This window comes from Chenopodium quinoa, unplaced genomic scaffold, assembly GCF_001683475.1.
Source record: "Chenopodium quinoa cultivar QQ74 unplaced genomic scaffold, ASM168347v1, whole genome shotgun sequence".
In the NCBI taxonomy this organism is placed as follows: domain Eukaryota; kingdom Viridiplantae; phylum Streptophyta; class Magnoliopsida; order Caryophyllales; family Amaranthaceae; genus Chenopodium; species Chenopodium quinoa.
Window position 1 is genome coordinate 1 of NW_018743730.1, and position 24,500 is coordinate 24,500.

The 24,500-nt window shown below is 33.6% G+C and overlaps 1 protein-coding gene and 2 pseudogenes across 1 annotated transcript; 2 read left to right on the top strand and 1 right to left on the bottom strand.

The window, feature by feature from the left end:
• The first annotated feature begins 307 nt into the window (after positions 1–307).
• On the top strand, positions 308–4,978 carry LOC110684604 (annotated as a pseudogene).
• A 1,966-nt stretch (positions 4,979–6,944) lies between these two features.
• On the top strand, positions 6,945–10,561 carry LOC110684606 (annotated as a pseudogene).
• A 1,492-nt stretch (positions 10,562–12,053) lies between these two features.
• LOC110684607 (recQ-mediated genome instability protein 1-like) lies at positions 12,054–23,970 on the bottom strand. Its single transcript, XM_021861043.1, is given in 10 exon segments — positions 12,054–12,384; positions 12,593–12,721; positions 12,810–12,920; positions 13,352–13,717; positions 13,720–13,856; positions 19,319–19,488; positions 21,033–21,178; positions 21,833–22,003; positions 23,138–23,653; positions 23,656–23,970. Coding segments are annotated over 10 exon segments (2,004 nt in total). The 5' UTR covers positions 23,743–23,970; the 3' UTR covers positions 12,054–12,213.
• Between the last annotated feature and the right edge of the window lie 530 nt (positions 23,971–24,500).

Genomic DNA, 24,500 nt, shown 5'->3' on the forward strand with positions numbered 1-24,500 from the left:
ATTGCAAAAAAAAAAAATAATAAATAAATATTATAAGTTGGTTTGTTGCAAAAAAGATCTTGATTTTTTGCAAAATTAATTTTTTTTTTTTTTTTACTGTGCGATTTACTTTAATCTACACTAGCCTAATCTCACAAAATTAATTACTCGAGTAAATGGCTTTGAACTAGTTTTTTTTAAAAAAAAAAACAAAAAAAAAAATTGAAATTTGAATTAGCTACCACGTGTCTTTCTTGTTGCATGAAAGCATGACACCAAACTAGAGAGAAAATTGACACGAATTATCAATGCCATTTAGAATTCTACATTATAAGTTTTGTTATAATCAATTTGCACATTTGATACAATTAATTAAAGATGGATTTGATAAACGAAATCTTGAACATAGCAGCTCCACCATTTATATTTTTCTTTCTTTGTTTCTTTTTACCACTTTTTCAATTTCTCAAGTTCTCCGTTTCTATCTTAAGCTCAATCTACTCCGAAGATGTTGCCGGAAAAGTTGTTATCATCACCGGCGCTTCCTCCGGTATCGGTGAGGTAATTAATTCTAAATCATGACTAATTAATATCTTAATTAGTGTTGCAATCGTAGTTATGTCAAGATTGGATCTAGTTAGCCACTAGCCATCCTCCTAAGAACCTCCTAGGCTTAATTTTTAATTTTAATTACATTTATTTTTTGTTTTTTTAAATCTTTGATTTGAATTAATTGTCACATTATCTCACTTTATTATAACTAGTATTTCTTTCAACTTAATTGGTTTGGCCCATAGAAAAAATGTGGTTAATCAAGGTTTGGACCGAAATTCTACAAGGGGGTTGGATGTATGTATTTGTCTTTTTCACAGTTTCACTTTTATAAATGCATGCAACTATGCAAGTAGCCAAGTAGGGTTAGTTATTAGTGAGGATATGTTATTATATGAGTAAATAGTGCAATAATAGCTCAAATGTTATATAGAGCTAACAATTAGAGACATCAAGAGTATCGTAATTATGAAAATCTTGGTTAGTTGTTATGTTGTCCTAATTATGCACACCTAGGTGTATGGTGCAGTATTTTTTGCTCATTTGATGATTAAATGAGCATAATCATCAAAATAAGCATACACCAATACCCTTAGCTTCAAACAAAGCCGCCCTCTTATTATTTTTATATTTACCATTTCATTTTATTCTGTAATACAACTTGTTTGTGTAATGGAGTTACCATATACCCGCTTCTTTTTTTAATGCTGTTTTCACATTTGACGATGCAAAAATTTTGACCATCGATATCAATCATTAATCACATTTAGTAAAAATTAAAAGAAAAATGTTAAAAATTAAACATTGTAATAAATTCAACAACATATTAGAGGATCATATTTAATTTATAAACTAGTGTGTTGCCCTTGGATGTTACTTAAAGTGTATTTTTTTTAATAAAGAGTTTGAATTTTTTAGTATTAGTAATTTAGAATATAATGTTAAAATATTGAAAAGAATTTAAAGAGTAATATGAGTTTCATTTATTTTTATTTTGGGCGTTTTTTTTTTCTACATTTATATACATTTATGTGAATGAATAGATCATAAATTATTCCTAGTTAAGATGGCTAGGCATGTGATATTTGTTCCATGAGGTTAGGGGTTCAAACCACTTTCTATGTGTTTTTTAATTAACATTGCCAAAAATAGTAGATGGTGACATGGCACATTGCCATTGCTTATTGAGTGGTGACATAGTGACATGGCACATGTGCACATAAACTTTTTTAGGAACGCTTTTTAATATATAAGTTCGATAGATAACATATTAGTTAAATAAAATATTAAAAATTAAAACATTGTAACAAATTCAAGGTTGGTTTTTGAAGTGATGAAATGGAACGGAATGAAGAACCGACCTTATTGGTACAATAATTATTTATAAGGAAAATTTATCGAGTAGGATCTTATTAGATTCATAATAATGTGTATTGAATTAATGTAATTTTATAAAAAAAATTCAATCCAAAATTAAAGATATTTAGCTATAAAGAACAATAACATGTGACAATGATGATAAAGTGTGTCAAAACCCAATTTGACTATTTAATATAGTGCCACAGGCCTTGTTTTTAATTAGTTGTTAGGAAGGGGGAAAAAAAATCGACCACTTTATATATATATAATATTATATATATATATATATATATATATATATATATATATATATATATATATATATATATATATATTATATATATATATATATATAATATAATATTTTTTTTTTTTTTTTTTTTTTTTTTTTTTTGACAATAGCAAAGGAAAAAAAAATCGACCACTATGAACACTAGTTCCCTCCATTTAAGGCCTCTACTCTTTACCTTTAAAAACATTAATATTACGTAGACCTCTAAATATGTAACACGTGGAAATTTTAACTGGTATACTCGATCATAATAAGCTAGGAGCTGTTTAAGAAGGATCCCTTCAAGGTTGGTACCATCATGATCACTAAGAGTCTTTTAAGGAAGAATGTCTATTGTTAGAAATTAACTTTTAAGAAGAATTCAAGAATATCTAACTAGCTTATTACACAGTACATAATTGCAGATTTTGGTGTGACGATTAAAGTAGGATGGGCTGGGCATCATACACACATCAAAAAAAAAAAAAAAAAAAAAAAAAAAAAAAAAAAAAAAAAAATCATTGTACTTGATTCTTCCTTTCCTTGTTTTATGTCAAAATATGGCCCGATAACCTAGAAGATCAATAGATAGTTGAGGGGGTACTATTATATGAGAATGTGAGAATTTTAAATTCCGTCAAAAGGTGTGTATCTTGTAATTTGGTTTTCGCTTAGTTCTTTAATTAAAAAATTAAAAATAAAATAACTAAAATAAAATAAAAAATAAAAAAATAAAAAAAAAAACCTTAATCAATGTTGTGATGAATTGGAGAGAATAATATTGGGATTTCATCCTTTAATTGTGATCATTTTTGATTGAGTTAATTTATTTTAAGTAGTAATTTTTTGGGTGAATTAGTGTTGTCATTTAACATTTAATGTACGTGGTATGAGCAGCAATTGGCATATGAGTATGCAAGAAGAGGAGCATGCCTATTGCTAGCAGCGAGAAGAGAGCAAAGCCTCCGAGATGTAGCCTATATGTGCCTTGAGCTTGGTTCACCAGATTCTATTACAGTTACTGCCGATGTTTCAATTGTTGATGATTGCAAACGAATTGTTGATTCCGCCATATCACACTTCGGAAGGGGTAAGTTGCACTAGCTTTTAATATTTTATATCTATCTTACACTCCTAGCCACCCGATAGGTAATAATATTCTCAATAGGGCCAGGTCTTCAAAGGGTGGCTCTAATATAAGAACTCAATAGATGCATCTATTTTGGATAAATCTTCATTTAGCTAAACCAAGCCTACTCCCACGGACAACATGACTATACCATAAAAGCCCTACGTGTCTACAACCTAAAAACAATTGGTAATATATGGAAGTAGCACGCCAAACTTATAAGTTATGCTACGTTACCTTGATCTCCTTCAATGTAAGACAATTATTCTTGACACTTCTGTATTATTAATTTATTAATTATTATCTTAACAATTTCTCATTATATTATCTATTGCCAAGAAGTTCACTGCAATTTTATTTCTAAAGAAAAAGATGCCCTAAGATTTCAATTTATTGTGTTGATGATATATTGATTTTGTTAATTGAAGTGGACCATCTGGTGAATAATGCTGGCATTACATCAATTAGCATGCTTGAAGATTATGAAGATATCATTATTACCAGCATCCATCATGGTAGATTCTTTCTTTTAGTATGTACGACATCCATTTTTCTTTTTCCCGCGTTTAATTTGAAATATACAGAATATGGCATTAGTCATTTAGGTCTCAACTATTATATATTTATCACTATTTGCAGGATATCAATTTTTGGGGTGCTATATATGTAACTCATTTTGCAATTCCACACCTTTAGAAAAACTGAAGGAAAGATCATTGTCATGTCTTCCTCGGCTGCTTGGTTGCCGACCCCACGAATGAGCATTTACAATGTATGAATTGTCTTCGTCTACAATCAATAAAATACGCGACTTGGTTATAAGTTTAAGGTAATGTTATAATTTTCAGGCAAGCAAAGCAGCAATGATAGCCTTCTATGAGACAATAAGGGTAGAGCTCGGGTTAGATATTCAAATAACTATAGCAACTCCTGGATTTGTAGAGTCTGAAATGACAAAAGGGAAGCACCTTGCACCCGAAGGTTTGATGAATGTGGATGTGAACTTGAGAGATGTAAGATTTTATTGATCTTATTTCTAATTTGTTATTATCAGTAGTAATCATAATCAATTCCAACAATTGATTTAATCATTTTGAATAAAGGAAATTCTCCTTAATTCCCCTAAACATATATGTATGTTAACCACAAAATTTTAATGGAAAATAATACTTATAAGGTTATGTATACTATTTTTCTTATGTGAGTAAGCTTGTGATTAATCATAGGTGCAAGTGAGTGCATCACCAATAGTCACGGGACAAAGGTGCGCGAAGGCCATAATAAACAGTGCATGTAGGGGTGATAGATATGTGACGGAACCAACATGGTATAGGGTACTAAGCTGGTGGAAAGCATTCACTCCGGAGCTCCTAGACTGGTTTTTCTCGGCGTTCTATTCTTATCAAGATTGGTGATTCACCCTTTAATTCATTAAGCAAGATGATATTGGATCTCCCCGGGTTAAGGGCTATGGTTTATCCATCTTCAGTCTACTCACCCGGAGTCAAAACCAAGTAATATGTTACTCTTGTATTGCTTGTTGTGTCTTAATAGTCTAGATAGCCAAAAATATAAAAAACTGTTGGTTCTTTCATCATGGACTTGCAACAATTATACGTTGTATTACATAGTACGAGTACCAAATTATGTATTGGGCTAGTTTATATTATATTACTTGGTTCATTGGATGTCCTACTAAATGCAAAGTTATTACTCTAGGAAATAATTATATTATGTACCATAATCTCATACATTAAGTAAGAGTTATTCTTGTACGATCCTTCTCGGCTAGATGTGTAATTTTTTGGCAAAAAGTAAATTGTGTAAGGGACTTTTTATCTTTATTTTTTTGCCCCATACCTAATAATTGGTATAATTTTAATAACTTTGATTATAGATTCCCATTAATATATAAGAAATTATATAGTCTGTTACCGAATATTTACGTTTTTAACACCCCATTTTGAAGACGATGGGCAAAAACATAGAGAAAAAGGGAGTACCAGTTACCATACAAAATCAAGCAAAAACAAACTACTTTTTGACAATTTTTCCATACATGAATAGTTTTTTTTTTGGACAAGCCATACATGAATAGTATTATATTGTCGAAATAAGTCATTAAATTGACAATATAAGCTTACGAATTGTTGATATATGCAATAAAATTTTGGATATGAGTAGTATAAGCTAATAAGGCCCAGTTTACTTCACCTAATTTTTGCTGAAATGAAAACTAATTTCACTGAACTGAAATTATTTTAGATATAAAGAAATTATTTTTACTAAACTAAAATTAATATTACTGAACTGAAATTATTTTTGCTGAAATGAAATTATTTTTACTTATTCTCTTTTATATTTCTTCTTTAGAGTTACTGATTTTTAATGAACTGAAATTATTTGTACTGAACTGAAATAATTTTTTCTAAGCAGAACTTATTTTTACTAAAACAAAACTTATTTTTACTGAACAAAACTTATTATACTGAACAGAAGTTATTTATACTGAGCTGAAATTATTTATACTAAACTAAAATTATTGACATATACAAGCAATTGAAACATCAATATAAGTTATTAAATTATTAAGGTGTTAATATGAATTATTAATTAAATTGCTGATTAAAGCCATAAAATTATTGATACAAGTCACTACATTGCCCGAATTTAAACTACAAAATTGTTGATATTGTTAGGAAATAAGGGGTGTAATTGTCTTTTATCAATGCGGAACAAGTCAATAAAAAATAAGAACAAGAAAAGCAATAAAGAAAATAAACAAAGAGCACAAGGATTTACGTGGTTAGGTCAAATTAGACCTACATCCATAAGTGAGGGATTCGAGAGCTTCTTCACTATAATGGAGAAATAACGAGAGAATAATACAAGGAGTCCTAAATCTAATAATGGCTCAAAATGTATGATCTAATTGATCAGCTAAGGGGTCCTTTTATAACATAAGGAAACCTTAATTAAACCCTAAAAATTGTTCCCCAAGTATATATAGTCAAATAGTCGTCATAGAAAAGATATAATTTTAGGATATCATCCCTAAAATAATTAAGCTAAAACCGGACCTAAAATTTTTGAGATTTCGACTAGGCACTCAAGCACTTCGTCAAGTCTTTGTAAAACGGTCATAATTTTCTCGTTTCTTATCATAATTGAATATTATCATTGGAAAGCTCTTGAACCAAGCTATCACTTCCAACTTGAATCACCTCAAAATCACTTATAGTTTGAGGGATATCTGCATTCAAAGTCAGTCCTACTAGATTTCGAGTCACAAATTAACAGATATAAGCACAAGCATTATCGATATAAATTATTGAACACTTGATCTAAATTATTAAATTGATTATACAAGTCATTAATTTGTATAGGAGTTGATAAATTTGCTACATAATTCATCATACATATTACATCTTTAACATACTACATTGTGTTTGTATAGGTGTATTTGTGTTTCCTAATATAATCGCACAAAATATACTCCTTGCTAACGTGTCTTACATATCGTATAGAAGGTCTAAATTGTTGCCACATCACACCATATTGGAAATTGGATCGAGTTTCCATCTTCCATGCCAAATTTAGTGTACTAAATCACTTAATATCACACCCACCTTTGATCCCTCTCTTCTCTTATACACAAGACAAGCTAAATTAGCTATGAAAAACCTTATAAATCAGATTCTAGACGTTGCAACTTCATGCTTAGCTTTCATAGCACTAATCTTTATTCTTCCACCTTTCTTATGTTTGAAGTTCTTTCTCTCAAGTCTAAATTTCATCTTCAGCGAAAATGTGTCCGGAAAAGTTGTGCTCATTACCGGAGCATCCTCCGGCATTGGCGAGGTTCGTCTATCCCTAAATTGTTTGTTGTCTGAGTTGTCTCTATGGTTCCTTTCGTTTTTACATGCAACATGTTTGACTTTAGCATTATTTATAAGCAATGTTTATTATTTTATTGTTGCAGCAATTAGAGGCTCAGAGTTGGGCATTTCCCCTAATAAAATTTATCCGTTAATATCTTCGGAATATAAAACTTGATGTTGTGAGAGTATAATGATAAATTTAATAAGACTCCACTTAATTATATTTTCCTTACTTTTAAATTAATATGCGTAGTCAATGAATAGTGAATGAATAGTAGAAAACCTAATCGTTGTTATAATTAACACGTCAAAATTCTAAGCATATAGCGTGAGATTCAAATTTTATGACTTTGGATTGAAGATCGTAAAAAGTCAAATAAACAATATTTTAAAAATGAAGTGCACAAAATCTAGTTGTATCTAGGCAAAGCAATATGTTAAATCACAATTACAAAAACCTACGCCACATTTGTCATTTCGCCGTATGTCACAAATCGTGGAAATGGTAATGGAGTTGTATGTAATTTTTGTTAGGATTTCTTGTACGTGTTCATCACCATGGCGATGAAAATAAATCCCAACATATGTGGTTTCGTGCATAAATTTTCATTACCCCATACACAGTACTACATTTAAAATGATAATAGATGGTAACGAAAATTTGTAAAGAAAATGACAGAGAGAGAAGCATTACCTATATTGCCATGAATTTTTATTTTTTTTCCGTAATTGCTAAAATAAATCATCAGTTCTACGGCTCTACCTCTACCACTAGTCCACTACAAAATATCAAACGGGTCTTTTAGACATATAATTCTAGACAATATTTAAGTAAGAATAATTTATCATGTTATTCTACCAATGGCATTGTTAATCTGTTTGCATCCCAATACTTGGTTTTTTTTTTTAAATTGGCAAAGTAAAGTTGATGTGTATTTTTGTATTGGAAATACTTTTGTATTAGTTTGCACTACCACTTTGTCATTCTCTCACAGATGATAATATGATATTGACTTGTTTTGATCCTCAAATAAAGCATCTTGCATATGAGTATGCAAGGAGAGGAGCCAAATTAGCCCTTGTAGCCAGACGGCGGCAACGTCTCCAAGATGTTGCTGAAACCAGCCGTTATCTTTGGTGCACCTGATGTTCTTGTCATCTCGGCAGATGTTACTAAAGTTGGAGAATCTAAGCATTTCATCAATGAAACAGTGAATCATTTTGGTGGATGTAAGTAAAGTTTATGCTTAAAGCTTTGCATTGACTACATGGGTATATGCATTAATGCATAACATATTGAATTTACTACAGGATTAATTAGTGCAACAGAAATATAACTACAAGAAAGATTTTTTACATGTATGCTACACAACAGTAACATTATTCATAACCAAAATAATTATTTAGTACAGAAAAGATATCATCTTACATTCAAACACTAGATGCAAAAAATATAATTAAACCACGATATTATTTAAATTGGTGTAGAGAGCCACAGGACAATGACGTGAACAATTTGATCAGGATAACCCCCCCCCCCCCCCTCCCAGCTCCCCCGGGGTGTAAGTTGATCATCCACATTACACTAGAATTTTATGATACAATGAAAACATGTGAATATTTATTGACGAAGCTTCTATCATTTATAATATACCATAAAGTACGTAAATACAATGAGCCATTATGGCAGGGTGGGGGGAGGGAATCATAGCAAACAAGCAATTTAACAATTTGTAATTGACAATTTGTCCTTGCATTCACGCACCCTGCAATGAAAGTGGATCATTTGTTGAACAATGCTGGAATTTCCACAATGAGCATGTTAGAAGAATTCCCTGACATAACAAATGTTGCACCTGTGATGGTAAATCTTGTTCATTAATACTTTTCAGCTTCTGTATACTGGTTTAACCCTTGCATTAAGCCGATACAGCTTATTTTAATGATTCACCACTCCTGGAGATCTTTTCAGGAAACGAACTTCTGGGGCTCAGTGTATAGTACCCACTTTGCAATTCCACATCTAAAAGCAAGCAGAGGCAAGATAATAGTTACTGCCTCGTCTGGAGCCTGGTTGCCTGTTCCACGAATGGCTTTCTACTCTGTGAACATCTCACCATACTTGATAAAACCGATTCTATGTTTATTATTTCTTCATCTCACTTGTTCACCTATGGCCCTTACAGGCAAGTAAAGCAGCAGTTTTAAGCTTCTTCGAGACATTGAGAGTTGAGCTTGGAGGAGACATAGGGATCACAATTGTAACTCCTGGGCTGACTGAATCAGAATTGACCAAAGGAAAGATCCTCTCAAAGGATGGCAAAATGGTACTTGATCAAAATATGAGAGATGCAAGTTTGCCTCGTATCTTTTCTAGAGTTGCATTTCAAAAAATAAGATAATGATACTATGTTCAGTTACAGCATATACCATGATGTCTATCATATAAGGCATAAGGCAAATCTTCTATGCAATGAATTCTTTCATTCATGTCACCTGCAAAAATATATCTAGAAACACTTGTGTTAGTAAAATATATAATAAAAACATAGAAGGTAACTAGAAATACCACAGCAACTAATCAAGCTCGTTAGAAAAAAATACTGTGAAGTTGATGATGGCCTTACTAAATTCGTAGGAAACACTAATTATACTTCACACTAAGAAATTTGATTGAGCAACCTACATTAAACTCGATCAACTCATTTATATCTAATAAAAACTTCTGAAACAAACATTAATCACAATTTCATCTAACAAAAAGTGTAGTAAGACAGTCTCGAGAGATGATGGAATCAATCAAAGCCTTAATCCCATAAGTGGGGTAAAGCTGATGGAATATAGTGTAGATAATAATTAAAATTCTAATCTGAGATTGGTGAAATTCTCTTATATTAACCAGTCTTTTCGAAGTGTAAACATCATATATTTACATATCATATAAACCAATCTTTTCAAAGAGAGGAAAAAAAAAAAAGTGGAAACACATGATGTTTGCATCTTAGGTAGCAGAGTGTTCTCCACAAAACTGCATCTAAAACCAATCTTTACAACGTGTTAACATCATATGTTTACAGCACAATTACTGAATTTAGTTATCTGCTGCATATTTTATGCCAGGTACAAATTAGTGCAGTCCCAGTAACATCAGCGGATAGATGTGCAAAGGCCATTATAGATAGTGCTCGCCGTGGTGACAAATATTTGACAGTGCCATCATGGATGAGGGTAACAATCCTATGGAAGGTATTTCTACCTGAAGTACTAGAGTGGTGCAACCGAATGCTCTTAGTGGCTGGACCTGAAAGACCGCCAACAGAAGCGCCTAGCAAGAAATTCCTGGATCTTACTGGATTACAAAAGGTCATGTATCCACCTTCAATCCAATGACAAAAAGTCCACAGTTGTAACCATTGGATTGAGGTGTCCCACAGGCGGAAAAAAAACAGTTTTTTTTTTCTAGGCGACTTCCTAGTGACAATTGCATATGCAGAATAACAACAAATTTTATGTTGGAATGCACTTATAGACTGTTGAGACTTCTGAAATTAACGGCCCCCTTGGCAAAATTACCAATACATATGTTCTAAGGCGGACACTATACACTAGCCATGGAATACCATATTCCTAGTCTCCAAGATAAAATAGTGTAACCATTAATTTTTTTAAAAAAAAAAAATACTAAGCAGCAAATAACTGCATCCAACTCTAGCTGGCTGAATTTGGTTGCTCATACAACCAAGTGTACTTCGCCATGGTGTAATGAACTAACTTAGGGGAGGATATTATGGGTAGTTTAGTATGTTAAATAGTCATCAAATGTAGTATGGGCAATTTGGGAAGTTTAGTATTACTAGGTTTGTAGTTTTTTAACCTTTGTATAAATAGAGAGAGGGAAGAAGAACAAGGTAGACAGAAATTTGGTGTAAACCTTTTGAAGAGTTGTGGCCTAAAGCCATTATTGGAGAGTTGTGAGCTAAGCTCGCTATCTAAGATTGATACCTTAAGCTATTAATTATCTTTTGTAACCCTTCCAACATTATCAATCTAAAAGCTTTCTTCATTATTGATTTGCTAGTTAAAATCAGAAAACATTGTTGTTACATTGACTTTGTTGTGTGATCGAACTCAATCCCTTACACTTGGTATCACAGCCCATAACCCAGCCCTTCAAAACCCACAACTACCAGTATTCAACCTTTGAGCCCATAACCCACTTGGTGTGACCGAACTCAGTACTCTTACACATGGCATCCAATCCCACATTTTTTTTCCTAATAACTGCAACAATACCAATACAAACTTATCCAAGGATTTTGATGATACTAGCCCAGCAAGTATGCAAAATCACTTTTTACAATGGGGGTCATCAAAACCATTTTTTTTTAAGGGGAAAGTAATCATAACCATGTTGGGGAGCTTTGCTATAACAATGTTGGGAATGTGTGAGGTGTGACAATGCATGATAGCATTTTTTGTCAGCAAACAACTTTAAAATCCTTTAACAGGAATTAAACAGCTAATAGGTTATGTAACTTGTAGTAAGAAGAATTCTCGCAAATGAATATAGAATATGAGTTTAAATGTACATGTACCTCTATAGATCTCCAAAAATGGAGATCGCTAGGTTGTGAACATGCTATCTTGAAGGAGACAGATGCCGAGACCTTTGAACTTCAGTATATTACCAAAACAGGAGAAAACCTTTCATCCGCCAAAATTGACCAAATCAAATTCCGCCATGCTCCAAAATGGATTAATGTAGAATAAATAGTAGATACTGCAGCCTTTCAGATAATGTCACCGTTCAGCATCATACTTGCAAAAGGCAGTCTCAACTCCCAATCATAACAGGGTACAAATAGCAAACACCTTTCCCAACCTTAGAAAGCAAGCAACTTGAAAAGATGCCTCTATGTGACCCATACATATCAAGATACACTCTTAGTCTCTTACTGATTCACCTATTCACATATCTAAGAATTTTCATATCATTCTGTTTGCAATAATCAAGAAAGGAACCACAGTGTGCATTTGTCGGCTCAAGGCGACAAATTGATCACATCTAACTGGCTATTTTGGGACATTGGGCCAGAAGAGGCAGGCTTCAGTCTTTTCAAAAGTAACAATGCATCTGATGCAGGACAATTTTGGTTCATCTCAAGAGCAATCGGGTACGTAGAAGTCTCATTCATCTCCACAAGCATCGTACCCTGAAAGAGAGAAAAAAATGAGTTAACAATTGCTCTTTCTTCTATTGAGATAGCTACTAAAGGAAGGGGGTGGGAGGGGCCAGGGAAGTGGGAAGCCAAGATATGACTATCATCCCTTTCCAGGGAAAACAACTATGATTAAACATCCTAAAAAACCACCGCATAAATGCAAAAGCTAAGAGGAAAAGTGAATTCTAAAAGAGCTTGCCTCAAAATTCATTAAGAATAATTGAAATTGATTCAATTTGCTCTTCAGGTCTCCTACTACTTTCTCATTTGAGGAGGAAAGAGCAGCATTCACCTCTTCAGGTGAATAACCTATCGCTTTCTGCACAACCTGATAAAAGACAATGATACTACAATTCAGTGTGTCCCAAATTTCACATATAAGTGCATAACAGAAGCAAGCCAACAACTCAACTCACATTATGGTGAATAAAGATTTCAGATATAAGGCTCCCATCTTCAACATAAACTTGAAGCTCAAACGTAGATCGCCCCTTGTACCGAAATCTATTCACACCAGTCAAAATGCACTGCAAAATTTAATATTAGAGATCACAATTAATAACATGTGCCCAAATAGTGCATGGTCGAAGTCACACATATAAATTCATACTTCTAAATAGAATTTTATCTAGATATAAGAACACATCAGAGGATCAAAAAAATTGTATAAGAATGAAGATAAGTATCGACCAAACCTTAGTTTCAACATTTTTACATTGTAGGCTATCTACACTTATGAATAACAACTGAATTTAACAAAAAAAAAAAGGTCATGGTAGAGTCAAGGAATGGAGAGAGAATCTGCTAGGAAATACATCAAGTTCAACAATGACGAAGTGGACATACTTATTTGCAAAAGAATTACATCATAATATCTTAGCAATATGATACATCCATTGTCAATTATGCATTTGAAGAGCCTATAGAAATTAGAAACATCCAAAATCCAAACACATACCTTGATCTTCCCTCGGACAGAAGGCTGGTTACCCTGCACAGCAGCCCATTTTGCTGACAGACTTGCCAAATATATGAAAGGTAATTCCTTCTCTCCGCTTAATATAAATGGGTGCTCCATATAATCAAGCATGAGAGCATCTTCATTTTCAATGGCAATGGCAGAAACTGGATTGATCCCAGTAGATTGTCTAGCAGGAGGTTGCTCAGAACCTTCGGCTGCTGTAGGAAACTTCTGAGCATTTATAGTGATAGAACAATGCGCAGTCTCTCGGCTAATAAGATGCTCAGAAGATACCCTACTATTAAATGGTTCAGTAGTTTCCCTACTTGAAGGAAGCACACCAGCTTCGACACTGTTATATAACGTTGAGCAGTTTCTCTACTGATGTAAACTTGAGCAGAGTCTCTACTTAGAGAATGTTGGTCAGATCTTTCTGATGGAAGCTCAGTAACAGTTCTGCCTGCCAGAGGGACTTGCCTAATCCTACTGCTTGGATCAACACCTGCCACAAAAGAGCAAAATCATACTTTATACGTGATTTCATATGCAATTGTGAGCACACATTTTTCCTTAAATATTGAATGAGAGAGCAAAAAAAAACTACTGTGTTAAACAACTTCGAAATCTTTTTGGAAAACCAACAAATAGGTATATTAAACTAAAAATTCATACATCTAGCTAGCAACACAACTGCTACTGAAAACATCTCTCTATATGCATCATAACATAAAATAAACTTTATGAAAGTTATAAGTCAATAGATTAAAAGACCTTACACAAGCAACTTACTCGAGATCTAACCATGCATGCATCATCTAGATTTGAGTACAAAATGAGCAATCTCTAAAAGTTCAGCCACAAAATCAAAGAAAACAGAAACCAACAATACACTCACCAGTAAAGGATCCAACATTTAATAGATAGCATTAACAAACAGCATTTTTTATTTAAAATAAAAAAAATAATAATAATAAAAAATAAAAATAAAAAATTCTATTAAAACTGACAAACTGAGGTTTTGAATAATAGACAGCAAACTGAATTTATGTTCACTTAAAAATATATATACTACCTCTTATCTACCTTTTTTTTTTATGCACGCTTACCAATGCACCACTTTGATCAAGTATATCAACAGTTGCATATTACTGTAATAAAGATACATATGTTCAATACAAATATTGAATTGCTAAACACCGCAAACAAAAATGATCACCACCGCCAACATTTGGTGTGAATGGACAATCATACCCTTACTACTTCACCATCCCTTCATCCTTCCGGCAACCCACAACCCCTTCCAACCGGCGATCACAACCCCTTTTGACCGATGACCCACCACACCCCCCCTCTATGACAACCCACCACCTTCCCTGTCGGCGTGAAGGTGGTGGTTTTTTTTTATTTTAGGCAACCGTGGTAACCGGTTACCGTGCACCTTAATCGATTCTATGGTAACCGGAGCCCAAAACCGGTTACCATGCACGGTAACCGGTTTTGGGCTCCGTTTACCATACTTGGTAATTGATTTTTGGGCTTTGGTTACCGCGATTGCCTGAAAATCTGAAATTAAAAAATAAATAAAAAAAGGAGGGAAGGTGGTGGGTCACTAGTGCGGTGGTGATCGTCGCCGGTTAGTGTGGTGGGGGTGGTGGTGGTGGTGGTGTTAGTCGTCAATTAGGGTGGTGGTGTCAAGGTGTTAGTGATTGATGGCAAGAGGAAGATAGTAGTGAAGTACTAAGGACATGATTGTCCATTCACACTAAATGTTGGCGGTTTTGATAATTTTGGATGGCGGTATTTAACACCCCCCTACAAATAAAGTATTCAATCAAATAATACCCTTTATGACTAGGATATGCTATATACATTAAGAGTAATTTAGAAATTTCTGAATAGTGCCAAGAATCCAAATGGGAAGAACAAAAAAGGACCGGAAGTACAAGTCCTAAGAATTTATGTTATTATGATAGATACTCAAAGTTACAAGTTTGCCCTTGCCCAACCCACTTCTTTATATTCATTTCTCTCATTTCTAATCACATGCGGTTTTTGGTCTAAAATTCTCCCTTTTTATCATTTTAAATTAGTAATAGGCCATCCACTAGGAAATGCAATAATTAAATTAAAAAAAAAAAGGAAGTAGTGATAAACATGGGCAGCGGGCCGGGCCGTGCCGCGATGGGGGGCGTGCCATAACGGCTCCGCGGTGGGCCGCGCCGTGCCTTGCCTAATTTTGGCACACCCCAGCCCACGGCACGGCCCACGTGCCTGGCGGGTCGTGTCGTGCCGAACCACGGGCCAAACCGTGCCACTTTTTGTTTTTTTGTTTTTTTTATAATAATAAATGTAAACAGAAAACGATATAAATATTTTTAAGTACAACTTAATTTTATATAAATATTGTGATTAATTTAAGTTTATGTTAATATATTTTGTTTTGAACAACTTTATTTTAATTAAGGTTATATAAATTATTTATTTAATTACGTTTAAGTTTATATAAACAAATAAAAACAATTTTATTAATTTAGCAAAAAACAACAATGCATATAATAAAAAAAAAATGACGAGTGCGATAATCCGAAAACACAAAAAATTGAAGAATAACTTATTTTATTATATGCCGGTAGCCATTGTACATGAAAATCTGGAATTTGTGTTCATGGCACGGCCCATTATTATAAATGGTACGATAAATCATGTCTTCGTCTTCGTCTTCATACCTGTCTTAACAATTTTCATCGTTTAATGGAAGCCATTGATGTATATAGTCTTAAGGATAAAATCATGTATATGACTTTTGATAATGCAACTTACATGACAATATAGTGCGAATTTGGCTAAAGCCCAATTGACCGATGTAATATTAGTTGGAGATGAAGTTCATGTTAGATGCATTTGTCATGTTCTTAACTTGTGTGTGAAGGATGGAACATAAGCAATTGGTCCATTTTATCACAAAATAAGGAATGCTATTATGTCTATTAATAGCTCTAACTTGAGATATCAAGAATGGAAAGGTTTTTGCGGGCAAGAAAGGATAAAGACTATAAAAATAGCACCGGATTGTCCAACTAGGTGGAGCTCCACCTATGAAATATTGAGTCATAATATGAAATTTGCACAATGTGCTTTACTAGAAGATGATTGGGCTAATTGTGAAAAATATATGCAGTTTTTTACAATTACTATATAGTATGACACATTGTTTTTCTTCTATATATAATCTTTGTTCCCATTCTTTTCTAAGCAATGCTTGTTTACTTGCACAACTTTTTGCCAAACACCAATCAGAACATGATTATCATTGATATCTTCCAATAATGGAGGAAAAATGGCGTAAATAGTACACTAATATTCCTATGATTTATATTTTTGCTTCTATTTTAGATCTTAGGCAAAAATACGATGGCACTTTTTTATTAATTGATATTTATAATAGTAACATGAATTTTGAAGATGATGTTGAAACTTTTAAAAATAAGGTGACTAATGAGTTTCTCTTTCTATAGAGTTTATGAAAGTAAATATGGAACTGTGTCTCGATTTGCCCTTTCTCAAACATCCAAAAACGTAAGTAAACGGGCTAAAGGTTTATTTGCACAAGCTGCTAACATGATGTCCAAATTTTCAGGTACGAAATCACCATCAACTAGGAGAACACAAAGCGATGTTTCGGAGTTGCAATTGTACCTAAGTTACGACTTCATGAAAGGCATGGACGATGAAGAGAAGTTTGGTCTCGACATCCTTGATTGGTAGAAATCACAAACCATGAAACATCCAATTTTGTCGGCAATGGCTCGTGATATTTTTGCTATCCAAGTCTCCTCCGTTGCCTCCGAAAGAGCTTTTAGTGCGTCGGCACGGGTTTTAGACGATAGAAGAACAAGACTAAAATCCGAAACACTCTTGAAATGTGTGTTTGCTACAAGGATTGGTTGGATGCCGAAACTCGTTCTCAAGATCGTACTAATGCACAAAAAGACGACGATGAAGGTCGTTGACTTCTTTTAGCTTTCATACTTCTCAATCAACTCAATTGGCCGATGAACTTGAACCACAAGAAGACGAAGACGAATAATAATTACATTATTACATATTTACATTATACACTATTGTACAATTTTTTGTATTATCGAACCTCGTATTCCGTATAATAAATAAAGTTATTCACAAAATATTGTACGATTTTTAATTATTATAAATTATTTGTAATATCGATTTATCGTACCGGCTACCGGCATATAATAAAATAAGTTATTCTTCGATTTTTTGTGTTTTCGTATTATCGCACTCGTCGTTTTTTTATTATTATTATATGCATTGTTGTTTTTTGCTAAATTAATAAAATTATTTTTATTTGTTTATATAAACTTTAACAAAATTAGATAAATAATTTATATAACCTTAATTAAAATAAAGTTGTTCAAAACAAAATATATTAACATTAACATAAACATAAATTAATCACATTATTTATATAAAATTAAGTTGTACTAAAAAAATATATATATCATTTTTTATTAACATTTATTATTATAAAAAAGAAACAAAAAAAACAAAAAGTGGCACGGTTTGGCCCGCAGCCCGGCACGGCCTTCCAGGCAAGTGGGCCGTGCCGTGTCGTGGGTTGGGGTATGCCAAAATTAGGCACGGCACGCCCCCCACCGCGGCACGGCCCGCGGCAGCACGGTTCGGCCCGTTGCCCATGTTTAGGTGAAAGTGTTTGGAAAGGGCAAGTTAGAGGAGTGAAAGGGCATGTTAGGGGAGGGAAAGGTGTTAGGGGGGCATTGAAGTGTTTAGGTTTGGTGATTCCCTACGTTTTGACTTGGCTTTTCTAGAGGAGAAAGTGTTCGAGTTTGATGCCATGATATTTAATAATAATAACAACAACAATGTCAACAATAATAATACAAATAACAATAACAAATTAACAATAACAATAATAATAACAATTAACAGCAATAATAATAACAATAGCGATAAGAATTAGTAAGTAGTTTTTATATAAATTAAGTTTTCAAAAATAATTATAATAATAGTAGATTATTTAGATCAATGAGATCCCAGGTAGGAGAGGTTAGGAACGACGTTGTCCTGAGCCCAAGTCCCGCCTTAGAGAGATTTAACTAACAATCTAAATTTTCCACAATAAAAATAGAAAATACAACAACAATAATAATAACTATAACAAATTAAAATAAAATTGAGTTAGATCTTACAATGACGCTTCAATTGCTTTCCCAAACTTAAAATTTCTCAAACTTATAATTTCCAGAGTGTAAATATAAGATTTTTTTTTTTGTAGTAGACTAATAATAGTAAAAATGTAAATTTATAAGAGAGTAGGAATTTTTTTTTTCTTTAGACAAAAGAGAAAGAGTAAGATTGTAGGAATTAGAGAATAAGAGAGAAGAGATGAGTTTATGAATTGTGAAAATTTTGGAGAAAGAAATGGGGTATTTAATTATTTATAGGGATTTTGGGTGGGAAAAATGGACAAAAACTAGCCGTTATAACTAGCTGTTTTAGAGCTGTTAGAAAACGGCTAGTTGGCACGTGTCGGGCGGGCCTCGTGTCGTGTCGTGCCCGGCTGTGCCACGTGGCGGGCCGGCGAGGCGTGCCGGCCACCGTGCTGCCCGTCGTGCCTTGTGCCGTGCCCGTGCCAAATCTAGAATTTGTGTTCACGGCACGGCCCACAGGTGGTGCCGCCGTGCCGTGTCATGCCGAACCCGTGCCGGCACAGCCCATGCCCACCTTTAAGTAGTGAATACATAAACACAATTCATAGAGAACAAAAGGTGAATGTGGAAGAGTACATTAATCATACAAAACAAACAATAGATATGAAACAGCCCAAACAAATTAGGACAGCAATTCCGAAACAAATTGGAAAGATCTATGTCCTCCCAATCAAACCATCAAAATAATAAACGAAGCTATAGCTTAGTAGCTTACCCAAGGTATTTCCACGAAACTGAGTTGCAGCATGTAGCATAGAAGTTGTGGTGTTCCCTGAGACATGATTAGCATCATCCAATGGCATGGCTTCATTACTAACATCATTTTGTGGCCAAGCAGCACGAGTTGCTCTCGCCGACAATGGAGGAACAATACCATTTCTTGTTCTGGATACATTTAATTTAAGAGGAAGACACAATAAATAAGTAAAATTATATCTCAAACTTCAACACTGCTCACCAACTTGCTTCTGTGCTAGCAAAAAAGTAGGATAATACCCATTCTAAACACATGTCAACATAAGAAAAATAGAATTTTTAACATAACAGATGATAAGAAATGTGTCAACTATAATTATTCTAAGCATGTTTACGTTGAAGATCACTTCATAAATTATAACTATGTTTATTTTTTACAACCTTCTTTCCTAGCACATCAAACAAAAGGAAATTAAACATTTATTTATGTGCTATTAATGTCCAGAAATATAAAGAAACACTTTGTACTTAACTCAATTATTGAAGAACTTAAAAACTCAAACAAATCAACTGAAGACATGACTCAAATATCAACCTAATTCGAAGCAAGCATCACACCCAAATACCCAATAAACTTTGAAATAGTACCAGCATTAAAACTTGTGCATTGCAGCAGCTAAAACATAATATGAGTAAAACAATACAGATATTGATATAAAGTTGTACAATATAGTTAGATAATAAAAATAAAATTTAAACTAAAAATATAAAAACCTAAAATATTCCAAATTGTAAACGTATTCTCATACTTTAGGAAGATTGTACTCCCTCCATTTGATCTTCCATCACTAGTGCACCATATGGATTCAGTTACACAATATAATAATACTCAAGGCTCTAAACACCCTATTTCCTATCCAAAAAGTACAAAATAAAATTAAAAATAACAATGCTCACTTTCCACTTTCATCTTTCATTATCCATAGCTATAGTAAATAGAAAGGTATTTAGTAGAACAAAAGGAGAATTATCTATAAATTATAAAGAGTCTTGTAACAATTTATTAAATAATTTCACAAAGCTTTACATAGTTTTTTTGTAGTATGTTGTTATATAAGTATATTAAATATAGATCTTATTTTCAAACATATTTCGAGCTGTTTCCATTGGTATAATGATGATGAGATTCTGTAGCAAAAACCTACGTCCTACTGAGTATTATAATAAGCATTGGTCTATGATTGCAAATTAAACTCTTTTTTAGTTTATATATTTAAGCTTATCTATGTATTTTAATCAAACTGATACTCCAGTCATATTGTAATTTTTTTTTATTTTTTTAGATTGAAATGACACGCATATATGGCACAATCTATGCTTTCGAAAATTTCTTCGTTTATCTGATTAGATTGGCCAATTACTACAGATTCTAAATTGATATTTCTATCTTATAATACAAAATATTTTCAACATAATGCTACAGCAGCAATTGTCCAATAGGTTACAAAACTCCAAAGTGCTGATCAACATGAAACTTTTCTTCAGGAATTCATCAAAATGATGCAACTAGTATATCATACGAAGTATGTCAGTCATATACACTGAATTTAATGATAGAAGACATCAAAATCTAACCAAAACCAATAAAACAAATGAAACACAAAAAAAAAAGAGAGACAAGCACAAAATCTTTTCACTTACAAATAAACATTAACAAAACCATTTGTTTATACCTTTTTCCCCTTGGAGGCTTGTTAACTTCCTGAACGAGCCTCTGCCTGGCTGCCTCAAGCTCTTCAACAGAGCCACCAAGAATTTCCAATACTTCAGGAACCAACATCAGAATCCCACGCCGTACATTCACATCCCGAATGGCAACCTACACAAGAACACCAACTTTGTTTAGCCTGTCAAAATGAAAAACATCAAACAGTTGCCAAAAGAAGCACCATCAGATCCAACAATACTTCACAGAATCATAGACATTAAAATGAGCTTTAAGATGATATATAAGCAGCATTTCGTTTTCGTTTAGAATGTGTCTGACCACATTCTCCAGTGGGTCATGAACATATATAAGGAATGGATTTGTCACAAGTCCCAAAAAACAAAGATTTGCTTAATAATATGAAGATAGACCAACTTCAGGGGTAAAATGCCAATACAAAAAAAAAAAATCTCATAATACGTAATTATCAAGACATAGAGTTCTGTGACTTCTATCAACTCAATTGTATAAAAACCTCCATAGAACTCCATCTTATTTTGTCTTTTACACACAATATTTTCTTCTATAAAAAGACAAGGAGCCATTTGGGTGGAAAGCAGAACTGCAACATAGAAATTAAAGGTCAGAAATCAAAACAATAGGCTGCCCATGTGGATAAATCTCACCCGCCAATCATAAACTTAGCAAGAAACAAGTCTACAGACCAATCATAACCAGAAGCATTACATATACACAAATATGACAGATACTAAAATGATGATTTTGAGGAAAACAAATGCATTAAAGATGGTAGAGCAAGTCAACCTTAAACCCAGCAGGTGCAAGGGCTTCAAGACTTTTGATAGGCCTATACTCCATGCCAAATACACGTTGAACACCATCGGTCATGGAGAGCTTGAGGCATCTTTTATGCCCTGAAGGTGCATTCTTGTACCTCTCCTTCAGAGGACAACTAATATTGAGTACTTCATCAACCTACGAAAAAAAAAATCCGAATAGTGTAGTAGTCAGAAGTATTATATAACTCATGACAAGACAACAAGTACAGTGAACCTCACATTCCCACCCTCCCCCCCAATCACCAATGATACCCTAAATTCTTGGAAAAGATTTGACATTTAGCCTTTTTGCTGTATCTTCATTTTCGTAGAGAGGGGGGTTGGTGAGGCATAAGACAATTTAGTTGGTGTTTTGGTCATCAAAGCATGCAAATTCCAGCCATCTTCGCATTTATAAAGTGTTTGACTACAACTGATTCTATTTTAAACTTTTTGTATCAAGATGCGTCAAGGCTTTGATTGATTGATTGATTAGATACATCACATATATAATACACAAGTTTGCAAAACTTGAGCCATTTTGAATAATTTTGACTATCAAGTCTAGTAATTTTTGCTTCTTGAATACTTAACGATGTGTTTAAATAGCGAAGAAGGAAGGAAGGAAAGGAAAGGGAGGGAAAAAAGGAGGAAAGGAAGGGAAAAGAAAGGGAGGGGAGGTGAGCTCCATCTTCCCTCCAAATCTCTTCAGTTTTGGAGATATTACGGTTATTAGAGCGAGGAAAAATGGATTTCTCCCTCTCCTTCCCCTTCCTTCCCCTAATCCTTTTACCAAAAAAAGAATTTGTCTCCCTCCTTTTATCTTTTCTTCTTTTCTTTTCATTTCTTTCTATCCAAACAAAGTGTAAATGAATACCCCCTAGAGACCAATGATAATGTAATTTATTTCATTGATCAAATGCTATCAATAACAATTCAAAAAAATAACATATACCATCTTTTACTCAATAATTATACTAGTATTTCTTTTGTACTAAATGATACACATAATTGCTTTTTTTTTTTTTTTTTTGACGAAAACATAATTAGCTTGCTAAATTTTAAGCTTTATAAACTTCTAAGGACTGCTAAATCGCCACTTCAAACTTAAAAATGAAGTTCATAATTCACAAGTTATCAGCAACAAAATATCATCAAGCTTTCTAGTATAATCTTAAAAGCCCTAAATCAAAAATAAAATATAAAATCTTAAAAGCCCTAAATCAAAAATAAAATATAAAATCTATAAGCCAAATTAGACCAAAAAAATTAACTTTGAAAAAATCATTACCTGCAGAACAAAAGGGCCAGTAAGATCAACAAGATGCAAATCCTTCACATTTTCAGGAAGAATTCCAGCACCAGAATAATTCATATCCGAGTTCAAAATCTGCCCAAAACAAAGCTTAGCCTTAGTTTCAACATCAAAATTTACGAAACCCGGGACAGTATTCTGAAGGCCTAATTTACAAGAATCAAGCCATTCTCTCCTCAAATTCACCCCCATTCTCCTCAAATGATCATTAACCGGACAACCCGAAGCGGCGAAAGAAGCAGTAACCACCGGCGGAGGAGAGAGATTATCAGAAACATCCATAAAATCTTCACCGGAAACCTGAAGTGACGGATGTTCGGAGACGGCGGTGGTAGCGGCGGTTGTAGAGGTGGTGGTGGTGGTGGAATTTAGGGTTACAGAATTGATATTAGGGATAGGGTCTGGAGATGGAGTTTCAATGTCATCTTCCTCCGTCATTCGTTCGTTGACATGTTGTTGTGGCGGTTGTTGTTGTTGTTGCGGTGGTTGAGGATGGTTAGGTTTTCGTGTAACGGAGGTTGTTGTGGAACATCTTCGTCTTCGTCGGAGGTGTAGACGGTACGAAGTCGCCTTCTAGACATTGAATTGAACTTCGAAGTGCAGTGAACAGAGAAGGGAGAGAGGAGAGGGAGTAGGATTTCAGAAATGAAAAGGCAAATAATTTTCCCTCCAAATGGAAAGAGGACAATAGTAGTACGAGTATATCATATAAGAGCATGAATATTGGAGAGGATGGTTTTATCCTCTCTTTCATTCTCTCTCCTTACCCTATTTTTACACCTCATACTCTCTTTCTTCCACCTCATTTTTCACTATCTCTTTCCTCTCTTCCATCCTCTTCCATTTATTTTTTCCACATCAAAGGGTATCCTCTCAGAGCATCTTTAAGGGTGAACATTTAATATTTCACAATAAGTGAACAAATAAGGGTGGTGGCTTAATGGCAAACTCTTTAATTGTTCATGTTGAGTGGTCATGGGGTTCGATTGCAGGAGCAAACACTTGCATGAATTAATTCGCTGTGGGCCCCACCAATATTTTGGACTGATATTCATGCAAAACGACGTCGTTTTGCTGTTAAAGGTCAGAAAAAAAATAGAAATCAGCGGCTGGGAGCGCGCCACTTGCCCAGCCGCTGCTTGACACGTGTGTACTGTTTTAAATATATCCGTTGTAATCGACTCTATTTTTTTTCCCCTCTATAAATAGACACCCATATTGATATACTTTTTTCAACTTTGAAAATTCATTTTTTTTCTACTATATTTTTCTCTTCAAAAATCCCCTCTATAATTACCAATATTATTATTATTTATACCAACATTAATATTATTATTGT